General features: G+C 38.4%; 1 protein-coding gene across 9 annotated transcripts; it reads right to left on the bottom strand.

Moving 5' to 3' along the window:
* Positions 1 to 218: 218 nt before the first annotated feature.
* On the bottom strand, positions 219 to 22,330 carry Hnrnpc (heterogeneous nuclear ribonucleoprotein C). Of its 9 annotated transcripts, XM_052191552.1 has the most exons (10): positions 22,189 to 22,329; positions 16,533 to 16,764; positions 16,232 to 16,257; positions 5,886 to 6,162; positions 3,987 to 4,101; positions 3,455 to 3,502; positions 2,093 to 2,253; positions 1,056 to 1,169; positions 686 to 867; positions 219 to 583 (listed from the first exon to the last, which is right to left on the bottom strand). In XM_052191552.1, exons 4-10 carry the CDS (start codon positions 6,124 to 6,126, stop codon positions 503 to 505), a joined length of 942 nt encoding a protein of 313 aa, XP_052047512.1. In that variant the 5' UTR covers positions 6,127 to 6,162; positions 16,232 to 16,257; positions 16,533 to 16,764; positions 22,189 to 22,329; the 3' UTR covers positions 219 to 502. The 9 variants fall into 9 exon arrangements, with proteins under 9 accessions (XP_052047512.1, XP_052047515.1, XP_052047517.1 ...); XM_052191555.1 differs by lacking the exon at positions 16,533 to 16,764 and having other exon boundaries at positions 686 to 846; positions 22,189 to 22,330; XM_052191557.1 differs by lacking the exon at positions 16,533 to 16,764 and having other exon boundaries at positions 686 to 843; positions 22,189 to 22,330.
* Positions 22,331 to 22,338: the final 8 nt, after the last annotated feature.

The raw sequence follows: 22,338 nt of genomic DNA, 5'->3' as shown, positions 1-22,338 counted from the left end.
CATTTGACATGCCAACTCCCATTCACAAAAATACATGGTTACATTCGTGTTGTAACAGTCCCACTCATGTGAGGGAAAACACACACCTCTAATGCAAAGCTGCTCTTAGGGTTACAAGTAAATGAGATGCCTCTGCAGTTAGGGAAGCAACTACTGAAATCATGAATGGGAAGAACTGTACTCCCTGCATAACAAGAGATTATTTTGGAGACAGTTGATAAAAACCATACAACTTTTTATTGTTAAGTCAAAGAGGTATCAAAATTAAAGCAAAACTTACAGGGTAAGACTTAACAAAACTACTAAGGAGCATCAAAGGAAGTGAAAATGTAACTAGGCGCAGGGCAATTATGAATAATGACCACAGGAAGGATAAGGAGGGAGAACAGTGAGAATGTGCAGAAGATTCTAGGGGAGATGATCTGGTGTTACTTTGATCTCTCACAAGCGCCTAGGTAAATGAATAATGAATGGGATAAGATTTCTAAGCTCCAGTGTGTGCTTAAGAGTCATCCTCCCCATTGGCGCTGTCTCTGTCATCTTCTCCTTCCTCAGGCTCTTTCTCATCATCCTTCAACTCCAGCTGTGAGAAACAGACAAAAATAAGGTAGAGTTAGAGGTACTTTTCTCATCCCTGGACGCCAGTCCCCCCCACACCAACTTTCTTTTATCCAACGATAATCACCTGGTCATCCCCCCGATCTTCATTATCGTCATCATCCAGCAGGTCACCCTCCTCAGCAGAGTCATCTGCACCTGCCTCAGACTCCATCTTCACATTAGTCTCATCTTTCTTCACAGAGGTGCTGCTCTGCTCTTCTTCAGACTTTTCATTCTTCATCTCTACTGGGGATGAGAAGGACAAGTCTGTCCAGGGGCAAGTGTTGCCCACAGGATATAGACAATTCCCATTAATCATCAAAGAACAAAAATAATGTTTTCCAAACAAATTAATGCCCCTCCCAAACAGCCCAATTTGCATATACATTAAACTACCTTAGGAAGATAACCCGAATTTAATTGAAATAAAATTCAATAAAATAGGAGAGTATTACCTGCTTGTTTGCTTTGTTCTTTTTCAATTTTTTCCAGGCTTTCCAGTAGAGAATCCACTTTTTGTTTTATCTGAGTCAGCTCCTTTTTAATGGCCTGAAGGTCATCACCTTTCACTGTAACAGAACTACAATGTTAGACTAGAATAAAATCTCATTTATCTGTTATTGAAAATGTTCTCGCTGTGCAGTGGTGGCGCATGCCTGTAATCCCAGCACTTGGGAGGCAGAGGAAGGCGGATTTCTTCCTGTGGTTCTGAGAGCTAAAAGTCCCAGTACCTAGAAAGAGAACATTTTCTTTTCTAGACAGGGTTTCTCTAGGTAGCCCTGGCTGTCCTGGAACTCAGAAATCCGCCTGCCTCTGCCTGCCAATTGCTAGGATTAAAGGCCTTCGCCATCACCGCTTGGGCAGACTGCAATCCTTAATCAACTCTTTCCCTTTCTTCCCTGACTTGTGTACTTGGATAAACTGAGACCAATGGCAAGTGCCGCCTTGCTCTCTATTACAGGATATAGATGATATTTTAAGAAATTAAGAACAGTGTTGATGTGTGTCCCTGGCTCCTTAATGCAGGGATTAAAGCTATTACTACTCTGGCTCTGCCTCATTTTTTGAGAAAGGATCTTTCATTGAAGTGGGAACTCTGATTTTGCAAGGTTAGGTGATAGGGCAGGTGTGTCTTAGCCTCCTAAGACTTAAAAGACAAGATGCTCTGCTTTATATGGATACTCAAGATACAAACTGAGCTCCTTACTCTTGAAGCAGAAACTTACCAACACATCACCACCCACTATGCCAATGCTAGTTAGTATTTCTCAAGCACAGGCAGGAGTAAGCTGGGTGGTTGAGTTTGCTAGTTTACTATTCTTGCAGAATTTCTCAGTGAAGTTCAAGTTATCTCGCACCTGCAGCTACACCTTCTTCTCTAGACTCAACACTGGCTCCAACCTCTTATACATAAATGTAAAGTGGGGGGGAACCAACCCACTGAGGTGAAGTATGCTGCATAAAAAACACCAAACAAAACAAAACAACATACATTTTCCAGACTTGGAAGAAGATCCCCGTTGTCCACTCTTTGAATTGAATCCACTTTTGCCCCTTCGTGAGGTGTTCCCTGACACACGCTGGCGTTTGGAAGGCACCACAGCTCGAGCAATAGGAGGAGGAGGAGGAACACGTGCTGGGTAACTATACATCCTGTTGGGTAAAGAAATAATTCTTCAAAGTTAAAAATTAACTCAAGATACAACCAAAGCCTAACAACAGAATTACTGGTTTTAGTCACTTTTCCTTTTGATGTTACTCAAAACAATTTGATGAAAAATGCCGCAAGGGGAAAGACTCCCCACCTTCACACATACACTAAAAAGTATGTATTTAGAATGTATTTAGATGTAATTATGTAATTTAGAATGAATTGCTTTTTACCATAAACAATCCAGAGTCAACTATAACAATAACAACAACAACAACAAGATCAAGGTGTTTTGGCTTTATTCAAGTTCTAGATTACTCCAAAAACACTGTTATTAGTGATAAAAGATGATCTACTACCACTGAGCTTTATTCCACCTACTTTAAAACAAAGCAATCATAGGACAAATGAGACAGCTGTATATAAAGGTGCTTGCTGCCAAGCTTGTTGGTCTAAATTTGTGTGATACGAAATCCAAAAGGAGCTGGGCAGTGACAGCACATGCTTTTTAATCCTATCACTTGGGAGGTAGAGGCAGGTGGATTTCTGAGCCTAAGGATAGCCAAGGCTTGAGAAAAAACAAAAAAAGGAAAGAAATCTGAAAGGCCACCTGACACTACTCCCACTCTATAAACATATAAACTCGGTAAGATTTCTTCCATAACTATGGAACCATCTTAATACATGATTCCGTACGTGTCTAGTGGCATGAATAATATACCATACTCAGGCCAATCAAAATAATTTGTTGGGACTTTTTAATTAATTTAAAAATTTTGCTTTGGATTAAAAAATTAAGTGTTACATATTTTCTGCAGCTTTACTATATTTAACTAATTTTGTTCCCATTTCAGTTTCATCATTTTCTGTGGTACAAGGAAGAATTTGCTAGCTACTTTTGAGTTATAAGCTGCCTGAGAATACCTGGAAAGGTCCTAATACAGCAAGTTTCTATTTGTGGGAATACAAAAGAACAAGACAAACTGGATTCTGTGAATTATTTCTTATGCGTTCTACAATATATATTTAGCAAAACTACACCTGACATTTGTATTTCCAAGCATCCAAGTGGAAAAGTATTAATTTTATTGCTGTAGAAAGGATTTGAAGCATTTTTATTATAAGAAAAGAAAAAACAGTCAATGACTGCTTTCTAACATCATAAATGAATAAATACATAAATATCATAAGCCTCACACATACCTGTCATAATAATCCCGTTGAAAGTCATAGTCCAAGTCAAATGAGGAACTGAAAGATAAATTTCAGAAGATTATCTTGGAGCTGCTGCTGTTAATTAAAAGGCAGGTGGGGTGAAAACAGGCCAAATAAACCACAACAAATATATCAGTAAGATTAGCAACAAATAATCCCTATTCATTCAAACAATCATTTGTCCTCCATGTAATTTTAGACCACTGGACATACAGTGATTAATTTAGCAACACTGAAGAAACAATACAATTGTTACACCACAACGCCCATCCTTATTTTCTAGCTTCCTAGAACCTAACAAATTCCTAATCTTATATTACACACACATAATTATTCCTAAACAGCAAAAATCTCAGACCTAGTAAACAGAGCCAAAAGGGAAGTATGCTAACACAAGTTAATAAGAATTATACTTTTGCACATAGAAAGCACATTGCATTAACCCTCCCCACATCCAGAAAACACAGAGAAGATGCCCACTGATGGACACAATGCAGTTATAAATAAAAAAGTTCCGGACCTGAGTAGAGGGGACGGAGAAGGGTGTTCTGGTACTGACCCGTACATCTCCGCTGCAGATCGTTTCACACCTGCTTTTCCTCGGTTCACTTTTGGCTCTGCAGCCAAGTTAATATCTGGAAAAAAGGAAAACAAAGCCCAATAGGGAGTTAAAAGAAACAAAAACCAGGCTGGAGATGCTCAGCAGTTAAGAGCACTGACTGCTTTTCCAGAGGTCCTTAGTTCAATTCCCAGCAACCACATGGTGGCTCACAACCATCACAACCATCTGTAATGGGAACTGATGTCCAAAACCAAAAACTGAATGCCAAAGAAACTGAGCTATATATATTCCCCAGCAAAGCAAACCTAGACCCTTTGTTATCTAATGAAAAAAATCTTAATATTAGCTTTCCTTCTCACTTAGAAAGGTTCTTTCTTAAGTTTTTGCAGAGTTAACCTTTCATTTTTATACTATTAGATACAAAAAATGTCCTAACATTTTTCTCTTTGCTATTTTATACTCTACCAGCAGTGGATAATTGTTTTATCCTTACAAACTTTTTTTATTTCAGTACAGAGATAAAGATAAATAACATAAACTGATTTTTCCTTAAATTGTATTAGGCCCAACTAGCATAACCTAAAGCCAACTAAACAACACAGCCAACTGCAGACTGTACAGAACATAGACTGTACTAGAGCAGATACTACCCATGAAAATAACCCAGAGTACATTTTAATACTGGCAGAAGTACGTACGTTTAAGGACAGACAGAGCTAATTTAAGACCAGCAACCTAGCATTGTTACTAGAGAGGCTGCAAACAGGGTTAATGTAGTTTTAATACATTTAAACTTGCTTTAAAAGATAAACTTGGGCACACAGCTCTCTCTATTCTCAACACAATTGGAGTTCAAAGCCAATGTGCTCAACATAGTAAGTTTCAGGACAGCAAGGGCTTTACCCCTACACTCCCACCCAGATGTTAGAAGTCAGGATTAAGTGAACCTGTACAAGGATGATGTGGGAAACTGACAGAAGCAAAGCAGTTAACAATGTTAGCAACTCTGTGAATGTGTCGCTTAAAAAATTTTAATCTATAATGAATTGACTGAAGCACATAAAAGGGCTAAGTTGAATCTGTGGCAAAACTTTTAATATGCCCAAGGCACATATCTTTAGAAAAAAAAGAAAAAAAATGTACAACGGAACACATTTGGGGTGGATAATACCAAGACACTGTACAGAATTTATGAAATAAAATGATTTGTACACCAGCCAAAATATGCATATGGAGGCCACAGTAAAACCTATAGTTCTTCAACACTGTGGGGTCCTAATATTGAACTCAGGCTTTAGGCTTGACCCAGAGACATCAGGCCATCATAAACAAAAGATTAAAAAAGGAAACAAGCCAATACATATTGGAAAATCTTAAGACTTCCTCAAGTAAGAGGCATAAATTTCATCATTTTACTGTATGCAAATAAATGTAGAATTAGGAACTAAGAAATTACTACTTAATAGTCTGTGAGATTATTAAGTCTGACAAGTACTGAGTATTTCACATTATTAGAAGCCACCTTAAAGTGGTGGTTTTTTAAGAACTTAAAAATGCACATGCTGAAAATTAATGTAGGCTGACCAATATCTACTTCAAAAAAAGAAGGGGGGGCATAGAAAGCCAAAGTGACTTACAGTCACATCAATTATCTCAAGACTACCTTTACAGACTTGAAACAAATAGAGAAATTTAAGGTGAGAAATATTGCTAGATTACATGTAAAAGAAGCTAAGTTTCACATATGTACAAAATGCCACAATAAAACCCAATTTTTAAAATGTTTACCTAAAAAAAAAGGAAACATTTAAAGCTTGAATGTTATCAAGTGTAAAATTTATTAACGCTGAAACTCACCTAAAACCTGGCCAGCAATCATTCTGCCATCCTCTCCAGCAACAGCAGCTCGGGCATTTCTTTCATTAACATACTGGACAAAGGCAAAGCCCTTATGCACAGAGCAACCCACAATTTTGCCATACTTTGAAAAGATGGCCTCCACATCAGACTTCTTGACCACCAGAGTATTGAGATTCCCAATGAATACACGGGAATTCATGGATCGAGGATCTGTCTTGTTGGTAACATTGCTAGCCATCTCCTTTGATGATGAGGTTTCTCACAAAGCTGAAAACTGGAATGAAAGAGAAGCATTAAGATTAACAGATGTTATTGATCTGAACCACCTTGACTAGCCAGAGTTTCATTTATCTCAACCAGATCTCACAGCAAATATATTAATACCCCTTTATCCATCTTACATACTGGCGACACAAACCTGCTATATATTAATTCCAAATTCTAATTCCCTAAAAACCTTAACTACTAGAGTTTTCGGCCTTTTTGGCCTTCCTGGTTTTTAGAATCCTATAATTAGTTCTGTCTAAGATATTAAGTCTTAGTTTTCTCAAAATAGACCAACTCCAAATTCTACCCTGAAACATTCTTTATCTTTCAACTATACTCAATATATACAAAGGCAACCATTTCCATCTAGTCAAATTCTCTTGGACTTACCATATGCTAAAGTATAAAGCCATCTATTCATAGAGTACAATTACTCTAAAACCAAATTTTACATCTAGAATATTAATACTGGATGGTGATGATGATAAACTATCCAGCACAAAATACACTAAGAAAATGAAACTTTCTCAAGTTCTGGCCAAGGTGGCCTGAATATTGTAATTGTGAGTATTTAGGATCCTGGAATTTTATGTTTGAGCCAGAGTTCTCACTGTAAAAGGAAAACCTCTTAAAATGACAATGGAGTTGGTTTTACAGAATAGCCACTATTCTATTTTACAGAATAGTCTTTTGATAGTAATTTTATAGACCCCTATCCTTTTGAAAATAACTGAAGAATCTTTAATTTGGGTCTAGTATTCTTCGTCTTTCCTATCCTGAAGTAAACCATGACAAACTAATAATTCTCAATGGATGTTTTTCTGTACGTTTCATCAAACACAACAGATAAAGCCTGCTATTAAAATTTTCACTAATTCATTAGTGTTTTAGAAAAAGATTTCAGGCCACATTATAGCATGCACATTTCCTTACATGTACAAAGTCAAAGGACAAACTATGAGAGTCAGTTCTCTTTCCATCACCTGAGTTCTGTCTGAAGAATCAAACTGAAGCTGTCAGGCTTCGCAATAATCCCTTACCCACTAAACCTTGCTTACCCCTACACCTTACTTCTGACTAAGATAAATGACAAGAGAAATTCTAGGTAAGAAATATAATCAATACTGTATGTTGCATACAAAATAAAGAAATGATGTATTAATTTCAGGCAGTAATCACCATCACCAAACTCCAAATGGTTAAGTGGAGCCAAATATTCAACATTACTTATGCTCTTTAGGAGAAGTAAAAGGAAAAACTATATATTGCTGGGTATTACTAGCTGGCAAATCTGAACTTAAGGCCAGCCTGGTCTACAACAGAAGTTTCAGGATGGCAAGGGCTATAGAGAAATCTTGACAAAGGGAAAAAAAACACATAAACAAAACAGTAACTTCATTTAAACACAATGTCCCCAGGTAACACAGTCTGTCTAGTAAAATAACCCTTGGCGTTCTGCATATGTACTTGACATCCTTTCTTTTAGATATATGAAGACAAGACTGGCATTAAATCTATGATCCTTTTTCCCTGAGTGAGTACTTAAAAGACCACAGGTGTCACATCTTAGATAAGGATACTTATCTGTTTAAGGACCATTTAATTCCCAAAAATAACCAAGATTCATCACATAAATGAAACTTAAGAAGGGGCTTCCAAAATGTGCTAAAGTCCCTGGTTCCTCAGCATTTAGATATGTCATCTGCCAAATAAAATTTTCTATTGTTTATTATTATCATCACCCATACAAATCTTCAGCCATGGCAGTCTTGAGACTACTCTACAGAGCAAAATCCAGGACAGAGAAACCCTGTCTGGAAAACACAAGAAAGATACAGGTAACTTAAATTTTACACCTGGCTACAACTGGGTTCAGTGAAGTGTTACCATAGATAGAAGAACCAAGACCTATCAGGACTAACGTTGAATCCCCAACATTCACATTAAAAGGGGGGACACTTCAAAACTGTCTCAAAACTATGGGGGTAAGCAGCTGAAGATGACACCCCAGCAACATAACATAAATGCTTCTATAAAATTGGAAAAAGCACATTGGTTTGTGATTAATCTTCACTAAAAACTAAAAGACTGAGAGTATTATCTGAATAATAGGAGGCAAACAAAGGTCCATAGGTCTTAAAACACTGCCTCCACTGCCATAAACTAAAGGTAGGTTTGACAGGTCATGACTTTTAAGGGAAGGGGTGGGGGCAAGGGTGAAATAGAATTATTTTCCATCTGCCCAGTGAGTTCGAGGAGACTGGGAGAAATCACCTTCAAAGTTAGTTATGTATTTCACCAAACTTCAAGGTCCTATGTTTAATGTCCAGTTTTCATGTATTTTAGATCAATTTCAATTTTGTTAATCGCAAGCCTCAATTATTGGCCTGTGTTAACATACATTTTTAATCCCAGAGGTTATCTGGATATCTGGTCGTACCCAAGGTCACATGTTAGAGAAAGAAAGACAAGGAAAAAAAGAGGATAAAAAATGGTAGTCCACTTTAAAAAATGTTGCAATGGGGCTGTGCGGTGGTGGCATACGCCCGTAATCCCAGCACTTGGGAGGCAGAAGCAGGAGGATTTCTGAGCCTGGTCTACAGAGTGAGTTCCAAGACAGCCAGGACTATACACAGAAACCTTGTTTCAAAAAAAAAAGTTGCAATGGGCAGAGCAGTTGTTGGCACATGGCTTTAATCCCAGCACTTAGGAAACATGCAGGTAGATCTCTGAGTTTGAGTCCTGCCCCGTTCTACACAGAGAATCCCTATAACAAATATAAAAACATTAAAACAAATTTTTTAAAAATGTATGCTGCTTTTCTATGACCAAAGTTCAGTTTTCAGCTCCAGGGAGCCAACACAATCTTCTAGCCTAAGCAGAAAGTTACATTCCCATGCACATGAAAAATCAAAATTTTAAAAGAAATACCAGCTTTAAAAATGGCACAAAGCAGGCTAGGCAAAGGTGGCACACACCTTTGTTCCCAGCACCTGGGAAGCACAGGCAGGTGGGATTTCTAAGTTGAGGGCCAGCATAATCTACAGAGTGAGTGTGTTCCAGGACAGTCAGGGCTACACAGAGAAACCCTGTCTTGAGAAAAAATAAAAAACAAACAAACAAGGCACAAAGCAAGCCAAGCAGTGATGGAGCATCTTTAATCCCAACACCTGGGATTCAGAAGAAGACTGACCTCTGAGTTCAAGGCCAGTCTGCTCTACAGAACAAGTTTCTGGATAGCCAGGCTACACAGAGAAACCCTGCCTCTCACACACACACACACACACACACACACACACACACACACACACACACACACACACAAACATATAAAATACGTTGTGAATATGAATGAAGTCTTTAAAATTTACCAGGCATGAGAAAGAATATAGATCTAAAGGTTACCAACTAAACCATTTAGTTTTAAAAAAAAAAAAAGAGCTGGAGAGGTGGCTCAGCAGTTAAGGGCATTGACTTCACTTCCGGAGGTCCTGCAGTATACTTACATATAATAAATAAATAAATCTTTTTAAAAAGTCTTACTCTGAACTAGCTTGACAAAACCACCACCTGTATTATTTCAGAAGAAAAGTTTACTGGACATTATACATTAATAGAGACAGTAACCTGCTTTTGTTTTGTTTTTTAATCCCTCTCATATAATCTCAAATCCAGGCGTCTATTTCTGGCCTACAGGTTCTCACCGCATCCCAACATGGCACAAGCTGTGGCTGGCATATACCACCCACTACCCTAAACTTTTCCCACCCAGAAGCAGAGATGATCCTCCCAGTGCTGCCTTTCCCTATCCTTTTCTCCTCTCACATTTTATGTGGCCCAGCAATAATAAGCAATAAACTTCTTCCACCATACCTAGGAACACTCATTTCCATCCTTTTGCTTTCCTTTTTATAATCCTAGCTTCAAAAAACAAGCTTGGGCTGGGTATCATTGCCTAACACTTTTTAATCTACAGGTATACAAAATCTCTGGGAATCTGAAACCAGCCTGGTCTACACAGTAATTTCCAGGACACCCAGTGCTATGTATTAAGACTGTTTAAGGCAGGGCGGTTGTGGCACATGTCTGTAATACCAGCACTCTGGGAGGCAGAAGCAGGCGGATTTCTGAGTTCAAAGCTAGCCTGGTCTTCAGAATGAGTTCCAGGACAGCCAGGGCTGTACAGAGAAACCCTGTCTCGAAAAAAGCGAAATCCAAAAAACAAACAAACAAAAAAGAAAGAAAAAAAAAGATCAAGAGGGAAAGGAAAAAGGGGATCAGATCAAGAGGGAGAGACTGTTTAAAAAAAAAATTAACTTCAATGTCTCACAGGTGTAAATTACAATGGGGTATGTGAAGCAGGAAGATTTAATGAGGTAAGCCTGGGCTACCAGAATGAGTAACTGAGGAAAGCAAGAGAATTAGTATGTCTACTGGGGACAGCCAGGACTACACAGTGAAACCCTGTCTTGAAAACCAAAAAAAAAAAAAAAAAAAGTGAGGCAAAAAGAATGAGGTGAGCCTAGAGACTGCCTTAAAAAATAATAATAATAAAAAAAATCCACTAATCCTCTTCTGACCTTCCTAGGGGATACATACATACAACATGTAGGCAAAACACAGCAAAATTATTTTTAAACTGCTTATGGTGGAGCAAAGCTCCAAGAAGACAGCCTGATGGCTTTCTATGAGTTTAAAGGCAGCCTCATCTACCTTCAAAGTTCAACTTTTGCAAACTGCAGGCCTGCTAGTCTCATTTGAGACCTTGTCACAAAAATAAGAAAAATTAAAATTTTAAATATGAGTCAAATATGAGATATCTTAATATACCCTCTTCTGTTCTCCATGGCCACCACATATTCTCCAATACAATTTAAAAAATAACACCACCCCCATGCTATAGTCAATAAATTCTACACATCAAATACAACATCTATAAATCTGCATACATTTCTATTATTTTAATTCAATACATATCATTTATTTTTCATTTCTTTTAGACAGGGCCTTTGTCCTATGAAGTCACATGGATCTCAAACTAACAATCCTTCTGTTTCATTTTCCCTCTAATTCTGTGACTATATGACTGTATCAGTGTGGGTTTTGAAGGTATAAATGAAGATGGACAAACAATGCCCAAAATGTAATTATTTGAGGAAAAGTAGCAGACCAGGCTTGAATTTACCAAAAATCCTCCTGCCTCAGCCTCCATGCCTGGCAATAAAACATGTTAAATATAACATTTAAATCCTAACTCTGGTATATACAACCCTCAAGGATAACAGCAGTTTTCTTTACAATGTAAAGAATTTTTTTCACCAGCTTTTAATACAAAGGTTATTTATAGTTAAAAAGAAACAATGTATCTTCAAGCTTTACTTTATTAATAGTACTAAAGAGAATTTTTTGCTTAAATTATACTACTATACTTCTTATTGTAAAATATCAGTCAGGACTGGTCAGAAAAGCTTAAATTTGTTACTAAGTCCATTTTTTTTAAAGATTTATTTTACGCATAAGTATGCCACCATTGCTCTTTTCAGAGACACCAGAAGAGGGCATCAGACCCCATTTCAGATTGTTGTGAGCCACCATGCAATTGCTTGGAATTGAACTCAGGACCTCTGGAAGAGCAGTTGGAGCTCTTAACCAATGAGCCCTACCTCCAGCCCACTAAGTCCTTTTAAAAAAAATATGCATTGGTGTTGAAGGTGTGGCATCCTGGAACTGAAGTTACAAACTGCTATGAGCTGCCAGGGGGGCACTAGATTTGAGCTACCTCTACTACTCTCAAGCCAGTCAATTGAAACAGAAAACTAGAAATTTATGTAGGTTTTTACAAAGACAAGTAAAACTAGGGACAAAGCTGGCCTGAAATTGAGATCCACCTGCCTCTGCAAATGCAGGGTATAGATATCCTACTATGTATGTCCAACCAGTTAATATCCAGATGCCAGAAAAGAGTAGAAGATTCTCTGGAACTGTAATTGTAATTAGTCACAATGGGATTGCTGGAAACTGAAGCTAAATCTTCTGCAAGAAAACATCCTCTTATCATGAGGATCCCAGTTCAGACAACCATATGACTCAAACAGGAGTTACTAGGTCCAGTGCACTCTTTTGGACTCTAGGCACAGGAACAAGTATGTGTGTGTGTGCACACACACAGAATCTTTGAATACTTCTAATAAGATGAATAAAAAATATGAAGTAAATGACTGACATGACAAGCATACAAAAACTGAGGAATCTAACAAATGAATAAAAAAATTAAGATGCTCAAGTACAATTTAGCCAGTTGTTTTTTGTTTTGTTTTTTAGGTCTGTATTTTGAGGGCTTTGCCTGCATATATGAAACCACTTGAGTGCCTAGTACTCTGAGGCCAAAGAAGGCATCAAATGCCCTTGAACTGAATTTTTGGACGCTTGCGAGAAACACCAGAATTGAATTAAGGTATTCTGCAAGAGTAAGAATAGCTCTTATCTGCTGAGCCATCTTTCCAGCCCCTAGCTTTAACCAAGGTAAAATGGCCAATGTTCCATGAGTGGTGATAAACCTTTTATTGAAGCATTCTAAAAGCAAATAGATCTGGATCTGACCTGAGTTCCAGGCTAGCCAGGATCATATTGTGAACCTTTAACATGACTGGAGTTCAGTACTGCTTTTAACATGATGTAAAAGATCAGGATGACAGTAAAATTCTAGCTTTAGTGTTGAAACAAGAATCCACTGGGGGCTGGAGAGATGGCTCAGTGGTTAAGAGCACTGACTGCCCTTCCAGAGGTCCTGCGTCTAATTCCCAACAACCACATGGTGGCTCATAGCCATCTGTGGATGGGATCTGATGCCATCTTCTGATGTGTCTGAAGATAGCTATGGTGTACTCATATACATAAAATAAATTTTTTAAAAAATACACTGGCTGGAGAGTGGCCCATACAAAAAAAAAAATCATTGGTCTGGAACAGCTCATGGAATGAGTACAAAATAAGGACAGACTGAGAGTCAAACACAACTCCAATAGTTAAAAGAATCAGCAACAACCTACAAGCAAAGTTTAGAAGTTTCACAATGGCTTAGATCTTTGTTTCTCAATCTGAGGGTTGAGATCCCCCCCCCAGGGAATCATATATCAGATCACATTAGAAATTTCCAGTAAGATTCATGGTAGTTATGAAGGGATTTTATGGTTAGGGCTGACCACAACATGAAACTGTATTAAAAGGTTGCAGCATTAGGAATGTTGAAGACCACTGATTTAGGTGGTTTAAATGATAAATGTCAATTGAGATGGGAAGTGAAAAATAAACCAATATATTTAGTAACACAGACCTCAATCATTATTTTCTTTTTCCTCAAGTAAAATTTATTTTAAAAAGTGGTTGCTTTTTGGGCTAGAGCAATAGCTCAGCAATTACAAATCCTTCCAAAGGATTGAGGTTTAATTACCAGTACTCACAAATTGTAACTGCACTTCCAGTGTGACCTCAAGTCTATTTCTGGTCCCAGAGGGCACCAAGCATGTACAAGGTAACAGACACACAGCATTGCAAAAGCCCAATTTAACTTCTAAATGAAAATGAATGAAATGAAATTTTCAGGTCACTTCCTACTTTACCCTTCACTGGTGGTGTTATCTATTTAAAATAACTCTAATGTAAGTACTCAAATTTTTATCATCTGACCTTATCCTAAGATTCCGTTCTCTTCCTCTTTAAAGGTGTTAGTGGCCTCCTGATGCCACACTTATTACTGCCATCTTCTACAGAGCTGTGCATAAATCTCATATAGTATAATTTCTTACTCCATCTGTCACCAATGAGTAGGCTGAGGTTCTCCTGAGAGATATCTGATCCCCCAAACAAAAGCGTAACCTTGTAAATGAAGGAAATCAAACTAGACCTATAATGAGCAGCTGTAACACAACGCAATGAATGGTAGTTTTCATGGAAAGCACCAATATTTAAAAATGATTTCATTTCTTTTCCAGATCCTAGGCCTTTCTGCTTTAATGGTCTACTATTAATTCTTTGATGCTACCTTAGGTGATCATTTGTCCTAGATTTTACTTTTTGTTCAAGTATGAGAAGGCATATAATATACCAAATATCACAGGACTCTTTCTAGGTTGAAAACTTATTATTCTACATGGTTACCAATGGCCAGATGTGTTGTTGCTTGCCTTTAATCTTAACACTCAGGAAGCAGAAGCAAGCAGATCTGAGTTTTAAGCCAGGCTAATTTACATAGTGAGCACTAAGACAGCCAGGGCCATGTAGAGACCTTGTATAAAAATATATATGTAAAAAATAATAAACAGTAATATTCTTAACTCCAGCTACCTATGCCCTCTCAACCACTGCATTATTTCAGATGTATTCTTTTATACTACTCAAGAAGGAACTTGTATTACACTCAAGTAATAGTTAGCTGGGCTTCAAGTCATTGCCAAACAAGCTCAGTTCATGTAGATACAAAAATTAAACAGATCTTCCTATTTTAAACTCTAAAAGGCAGACCTTTTTCTTAAATTCTTTTTTTTTTTTTTTTTGGTTTGAGACAGGGTTTCTCTGTATAGCTCTGGCTGTCCTGTAACTTACTCTGTAGACCAGGCTGAACTCCAATTCTGAAATTTGCCTGCCTCTGCCTCCCAAGTGCTGGGATTAAAGGCGTGTCCCACCACCACCCAGCAATATTACTGTACTTAAGGTTGGAAATTTGTTTTTTTTCCAGAGTGGCACCACACTAGCCTCAAACTCCAGTTTCAACTTTTAATGCCGTCATTATAAGCATTCAAGTATTTATCTTTTTTATTTTTATTATTATTATTATTTTTTTTTTTTTTGGTTTTTCGAGACAGGGTTTCTCTGTGTAGTCCTGGCTGTCCTGGAACTCACTCTGTAGACCACGCTGGCCTTGAACTCAGAAATCCGCCTGCCTCTGCCTCCCAAGTACTAGGATTACAGGTGTGCGCTACCACCCACCAGGCTCAAGTATTTATCTTAAAACTTGTGTTTTAAAATAAATAGAAAAAACTGTGTAAAGATTAAGTGTAAGCAAGGTCTCATATATTCCAGGCTGGCCTGAAATTATATAAAACCCAAAGACCTTGAACTTCTTATACTACTGCATGAATCCTATGTGTAGCTATAACCAAGTCCAGTTTATAGAGTGCCACTAATCAAAACTCAATAGTCTTTATGCACTTATCAACTAAGCTATATACCCATATCCCAACTAACTCTAAAAACTCAAAAGATAACCTGAGAAAGAACTGTCTAGAAGGAGGCACTTTCATTTCCATGGCTCTACCTACACATTAACTAAATTTAAATGAGTCTATCTCCTAGTCTTTGCAATGAAACCAAGTGGACCTCACACCTCTTACCATCACCCAGGAAGGGTGTACATCTGTTCCGAAGGCCCCCCTGGCTCCAGGTCATCCTGGCTGTTGCTGGTCCAGACTGGGCATCCATGTTGCTGCGGCTTGTGGTTTGTGAGGGGTAGTGTACAGGAAAAGCAGGATGGGATTTCAAGGGAAACAGTAGGAAGATGGCTTTTTGGGAAAATGCCATCACCATTATAGGTGTTAAATAGTACCACACACATTTTATTGCAGCACAGTTTAAAAATCTAACAAATGAAAGATTAAAAAGAAAAAAAATAAAAAGAAAAAAATTAAAAATACAGACGTCCAGAGATGCTCTAAAACAGTTAAGTTAAAGATCAGGAAAAATAAGGTCAAAGACTTAACAGCCAGTAAAATTATTTCCAGTGTGGGGAAGGGGTTGAGGGCAAGGGTGGGGTTGGGAGAGAAAGGGTTTATTTGATCAAACTACTTAAAAATGCTAACACCTTCACTTTCTCTCCCAAGATGGAAAACTCCAAAGTCAATCAGGAGGCTGAAGAAATCTTAACATTCAGAAAAACTCCACTTTAATCCGTTTAAAAATCATCATTATCATCATCATCATCACCATTATAAGTATAGTAATAATAACTAGTAAGTAACAACAATAAAAAGGAAACCAGCGAAAGTCAGGAAAAATGTAAAAAAAAAATTGTAATAACTTACTGTAGCTGAAGATCAAAAAAATCTCACTGTAAAAAAACAAAAATAAAAATAGCCCAGATTAGAAAAACGGGAGGTCTAAAAATGTCAAGTCAGTAAAGTTCAATTCTTTTCTTTTCCAAAAGCAGTTTCCACAAAAACCGCAAGGGTAATGTTCTCAATAGCAGACAAGCAAAGCCCTTTCCACAATCAGTTAATCTTAAAAATACACGAGGAAGTAGAGAGGTCAGTTTATGAGGCTAAAAGGCTCCTCCTCTAACCCAACTGCTGCAGAAAAAATAGAAATAGAAATTTTAAAAATTACATCTTAAATCCAGGTCCCGTTTGTTTTGTTGTCGTTTTTTTTTTCTTTGGAAATTTTTAAAAAAACACCTGTATGTTTGCCGGAGTGCACACCAAGTTGCATCAGTATGTTTAAAATGTCTTTATAAAATCAGTTTTGGAATGGGAATGTGTGTGTTCTGGAAAGGTGGGGAAGGGAAGTTAAAAATCAAAGCTGAGCTCCAGTGAGTAAGGATGGGGTTCGCCTTGCTGCCCTGTGAAAGGAGAAGGGACAGATTGAGTCATAGTTCCTCAGAAATGTGCCCTAAACCCAAGACAGAAAAACTGTCTGTTGCATCTAACACATTTTGGTAAAGCATTAACATTTCACTGGGAGGGAGAGAGCCTTTAAGAGAATCATCACTTTTACTAGTGACTGTTTTTTACAATTCACCAACATCAGTAGGTGGCTGAAGTTAACTGAAGTCTGTATCCCCTTTAAGGGGACAGATACTGTATGTTCACTTTGTAATCAGCAGTTTGGGCAACAAAAAAATACAGAAAAACCAGGCCAACAAATGGAGATGAAGTGAGTAACAGATTCATGGGTTTCAAAACCTAAGGCCATGTATCTTTCCTATGAGTAATACAGACTAAAGGTGAATGAATGGTCTACCATGAAGACATACACTAAAAGGGACTCATCTATCCTCAAAAACCAAAGAGTGAAGACCGTAAGACTTTGATAAGGTTCTACAGCCAGAGTGAAAGATGTTCTTAAAAAGGAGCCGGCCCTTTTTATTCATCATCACTGACAGTGAAAAACCAGAGATGGAGGAAGTGTCCATGAACAGTTTATGTCATGAAACAGGTAATAAAAATTGTGCCCTTATGGATATGTCCCATTTTTTATCTTATCTAGTGTACCTAACTAATCCCAAGGTATGAAGAATCTGACACATAATGAAAAACTGAAACAATGTACATGACACACTAGTTGTTTCATCAGCTAAAAAATAATATCTACTCATTGAGTAAATAAGACTTGATTGTAGTTCATTAAGACATAAGGCCTTAATTTTCCCTTAGAAATTTCATGTTAAGATTTTAAACTGAACACTTAAAATATTTATTAAGGCAAACCCTGATTTAAAAACACCAAGACTATGAACAGAACAAGTACTGTAAACCATTAAGACTAAGTATCCATTTCAAGTAGGCAAGCATATATAAATATAAAAACTATAGAATAAGTTTCTAGGTAAAACATTTATATATTTGAAAGTTATCTGTGCCTGGCGGTGGTGGCACACACCTGTAATCCCAGCACTCTGGAAGGCAGAGGCAGGTGGATTTCTGAGTTCAAGGTCAGCCTGGTCTACAGAGAGTTCCAGGACAGCCAGGGAGAAGCCCTGTCTTGAAAAACAGCCAGAGAAGCTCTATCTTGAAAAAAACCAAATCCAAAAAAAAAAAGTTAGCTGTATTTTAGAGGTAATTATAAAGACATTCTATTTGGTACTTCTACCCTGAACCAAGTACCAAAATCTTCAGGATGCTAGCCTCATAGATTAAAAGAAGAAATCCTTAGTATATATACAAGACATAGGCTTAAAAAGCATAATTTGGCCCTCCCTTAGTCCCAACACTAGGGAGGCAGAGGCAAATGGAGGATCTGGTCTGGAGGCCATCCTGCTCTACATAGTGAATTCCAGCCAGGGCACCACCCTGTCTAGAAAGCCAAAACAAAAACAAAGCAATCCAAAAAGTATTACATGTTTTATGTCAACAAGTTATCTCACCTAAGTTATCGAACTAATGAGCTACTACTTTTTTAAAAAGCAAAATGTCTTTCAATAAATAAAGAACATATACATAGGAGTTGGAAAGATGGTTCAGCAGATAAGAGCACTCACTGCTCTCAGAGGTTCTAGTTCTAATTCAAGCACCCACATACCTAATTAGAATTAGCTCACAACCTAATTCTAGTTCCAGGGGTCCTATATGTTTTCTTTCTGGCTTACATGAACAGCAGACACACAGTGCATACACATACAACATGCTCACTCACACACACATGCAAGCACTCATACACATAAAAATTAAAATTTAAGTATTTCTAGGCTATACTATCAACTCTCATTAAGGTTTGGATGAGCTCTTCTACAAGGACACTCAAAAATGAGTCAAGACAAGAAACATCACCTGGTACTAAATATGTAAAATATAGAGAAACACACAACTCAACTGGAAACCAGTAGTCCAGAGCCTAGCCGCCTTTTTTTTGTTTTGTTTTTTTTCAAAACAGGGTTTCTCTGCATAGCCCTGGCTGTCCTGGAACTCACTTTGTAGACCAGCTGGCCTGGAACTCAGAAATCTGCCTGCCTCTGCCTCCCAAGTGCTGGGATTAAAGGCGAGCACTACCACCACCATCCGTGCTAGCCAACTTTTCTTAAACTAATAATGGGGAACCAATACTCAATGTAGCTTTTCAAAAACATTAACACAAAATAAGTTTTCACCAGCCAATTCTTCAGCAAATCTAGTTCATACAAAACCATAACCCTTACAATAAAGGTTGAGTGTATGAGGTATTCAAACAATGCTAATAACTATTAAGTTTACTTGACTACTGATAGTCACTGCTGATACTGTTTTTAAGGTAGTCAGTAGCAATGACTAGCCTTTTTTTTCTTTTAATATGAGATCTGCGGCTGGAGAGATGGCTTAGTGGTTTAGAGCACTAACTGCTTGCTCTTCAGAAGGTCCTTGAGTTCAAATCCCAGCAACTACATGGTGGCTCACAACCATCTGAAATGGGATCTGATGTCCTCTTCTGGTGTATCTATAGACAGCTACAGTGTACTTAGATATAATAAGATATAGTTTTTGCTCAGCCAAGATTTTTTTCAATTGTTATACTCCCTAGTTAGTAACATACACTTACCAATAAATAAAATCTATATAAGATTGTAACGAACTATTTGGGAATATATTCCTTACTTGAACAGCCACTCCCATTCTTAACAAGATCACAAGCCAGTCCATCTAGAGATCAAATTGTCCTGTAATCCCAGCACTCTGGGAGGGAGAGGCAGGCCTACAGAGTTTGAGGCTGGTCTACAGAGAAACCCTGTCTCGAAAAAAAAAACAAATCAAAAAAAAAAAAAAAGAAAGAAAAGAAAATAGAGATCAAATTGCAAACATGCATGTTCTCTACAAAGAAATGTAACCACTACCAAGCATTTCTGAAAACGGCTTGACCATGGCAAATGAAAAGATCCAAACTTTGCAAATTGAACAGCTTCCTCTCTAGTCAAATCAAAAATGCTATAATTTTGAATCTGGCCTCAAAACTGCAAGAAACCCACATACCCTCAACTACTACCAATAACCTTTTTGCATAACTTCTGATGTTTATTTCTAACACTATTTTTGATGGATGACTTCCTCTTACCTACTTACCCTTCACCAGGGCAAAACTCTCTACCCTGTATCTAGTCTATCTTTATAAAGTCACACATCTTTAATCCCTCATCACTCTTTAGGCAGAAGCAGGAGGATCTGAGTTCATGGCCAGCCTGATCTAAAACGGTGCCCAGGACAGCCAGGACTATTACAGAGAAAACAGAACAAAACAAAATGCTCATGGCTCAGTATTTAAGAGCACTGACTGCTCCTCAGAAGGTCTTGAGCTCAATTCCCAGCAACCACCTGGTGGCTCACAACCATTAGTGGGATTTGATGCCCTCTTCTGGACTGTCTCAAAAAAGCTACAGTATACTCATAAATAAAATAAATCTAAAAATAAAAAAGACAAAAAACATGTAGGAAGCTAATGTTTTTTCCTTTATTCTCTGCTTTTTTCTTTAGACAGGATAGCCAAGCAGTGATGGCACACACCTTAAATCCCGGCCCTTGAGAGGCAGAGGCAGGCGGATATGAGTTCGAGGCCAACCTGGTCTACAGAGTGAATTCCAGGACAGCCAGGGCTACATAGAGAAACCCTATCTTGAAAAAAAAAAAAACCAAATAAATAAATAGACAGGGTCAATAGCCCAAGCTGGACCAAGGATGGCCTCAAAAGCTGGACCAAGGATGGCCTCAAACTCTCTTCCTACCTCTATCTCCCAGTGCTCAAATTACAAGAGTAGGCCATTTTCATTCTATGAAGTATGCGTAAAAGTAAAATTTGTATACTTTAAAATTAGTACTATATTTTTGTTACTTAATCAAACCAATTGTTTTTCTCTGCGCAACCCTGTCCTGGATGGAACTCACTATGTACACCAGGCTAGCCTTGAAATCAGTTATCTGCTTTTCTAGTGCTGAGATTAAAGACTGTGCCACCATACACAGTGAAATTTCAATTTTATAGTTAAGTTTATCTAATAAAATAACTCCCAAGTAAATTAATATGACACAAAAAAAGCCACACTCTCAGTACCCGGATTGAATCTGGGGCTTTCTGAATCCTAAGCTCTATCACTGGGCTACATTTAAAAAAAAAAACACCTACAAGAGAGAAACTAATTTTTTTAAACAGGGTTTTACTACGTAGCCCTGGGCTGCCTTGCAATGGGTTAAGGTCCAGTCTCAGAGCCTCCAGAACCCAAAGAGTACAGACCTGCACTATCATACATAGCTGTAAAGAGCCTTTTTGAGTTTTAGATGGATAGGATTAATACTGGAGAATCTGTAAAGCATTCCTATGCCTTTTAATTATCGTTCCCTAATCCAGCTTGAAATTTTTCTGTTAATATCTATGTAAGGTTGCCCTAAAAAAAAAATAATAATAATCTTTTCTTTTGTTTTGTTTTTTGGAGATAGGGCTTCTCTGTGTAGCCTAGGCTGTCCTAGAACTATCTGAAGACCACCCTGGCCTAGAACTCAGAGAGATCTGCCTGTCTCTGCCTCCCACGTGCTGGAATTAAAGGCGTGCACTACCACCAACCACCACCCGGCTCACTCACTAAGTCCCTTTTTGTATACAGGGTTTTCTAGTAACTCAGTGAAAATACTCGACCTGTCAAGTACGATCCTGTCAACCACTTTTAGGTCTCACTTCTCTCTATAGTAGTACCTACCTCAAGCAAAGTTCCACTAACTTATGATTTGTAGCCTGCAGATTAAAAAGCTGTGATCATTCCAGTTAAAATTAATCTTCAGCACTTCCCTCTACAGACACAAACACTCCGACTTTTAACCATTTATTCCTAGAGGGAAAGAGTAATGACTATTGAACCTATTGTTGAAACGCCGTTCAGATGCCATGTGGCCGGCCTGGGGATCTAGAAGCTTCCGGCAGTACACCATCGCGTTATCGCTCCCCTACCCCCGCCCGACGTCTATCTTAGAAGATAAAACCGGAATCAGTAAGACATTCACTACAATTACGTTAACAAGCATTTCGTTCTTCGCCTTCTTGCTCCCCCTCGGAATCCTAATGGGCGAAGGAAATGAAAGCAGCCGTTAAACGCGAGCGCGCAAACAGGGTATTTTCGTACGCACCGTGGCCTGGAGGTCACTAGGCTGAAACTGCGCCAAGGCCGAGGCCTGCTGACTCCCGCCTTAGACCCAATCCCCAACGCACACAACAAACGCGGCGGCCTCGGTTTCTGCCGCGAGGCCGTTTTCTCCCCTACGCCCGCCGGCGGGCGCAGCAGCCCAGGGCCTCCCCTGCACTCGCCCTCTTCGCTTACCAAGAGGTAGGAGAGAGAGAAGAGACTGCCTCTCCTACTGCGGGTCTACGCCGAGACGCCGGAGCTACAACAGCAAGGAACCACACGACCGTTCGCTCTCCGTCTCCTCACAAAATGGCCCCCGAGCTCCTCTGCCGCCGAGGCGAAAGC

The sequence above is a fragment of the Apodemus sylvaticus genome, chromosome 8 (genome assembly GCF_947179515.1).
Source record: "Apodemus sylvaticus chromosome 8, mApoSyl1.1, whole genome shotgun sequence".
Lineage (NCBI taxonomy): Eukaryota > Metazoa > Chordata > Mammalia > Rodentia > Muridae > Apodemus > Apodemus sylvaticus.
This window is presented reverse-complemented; position numbering and strand designations above follow the sequence as displayed.

Excerpts from the sequence above, each read along its gene's own strand:
- Hnrnpc (XM_052191552.1), bottom strand. The coding sequence starts at position 6,126 with ATGGCTAGCAATGTTACCAACAAGACAGATCCTCGATCCATGAATTCC. Across the intron at positions 4,102-5,885 it reads GATTGCTGGCCAGGTTTTAG|ATATTAACTTGGCTGCAGAG; the intron begins GTGAGTTTCAGC and ends CCTTTTTTCCAG. Across the intron at positions 584-685 it reads AAGATCGGGGGGATGACCAG|CTGGAGTTGAAGGATGATGA; the intron begins GTGATTATCGTT and ends TGTTTCTCACAG.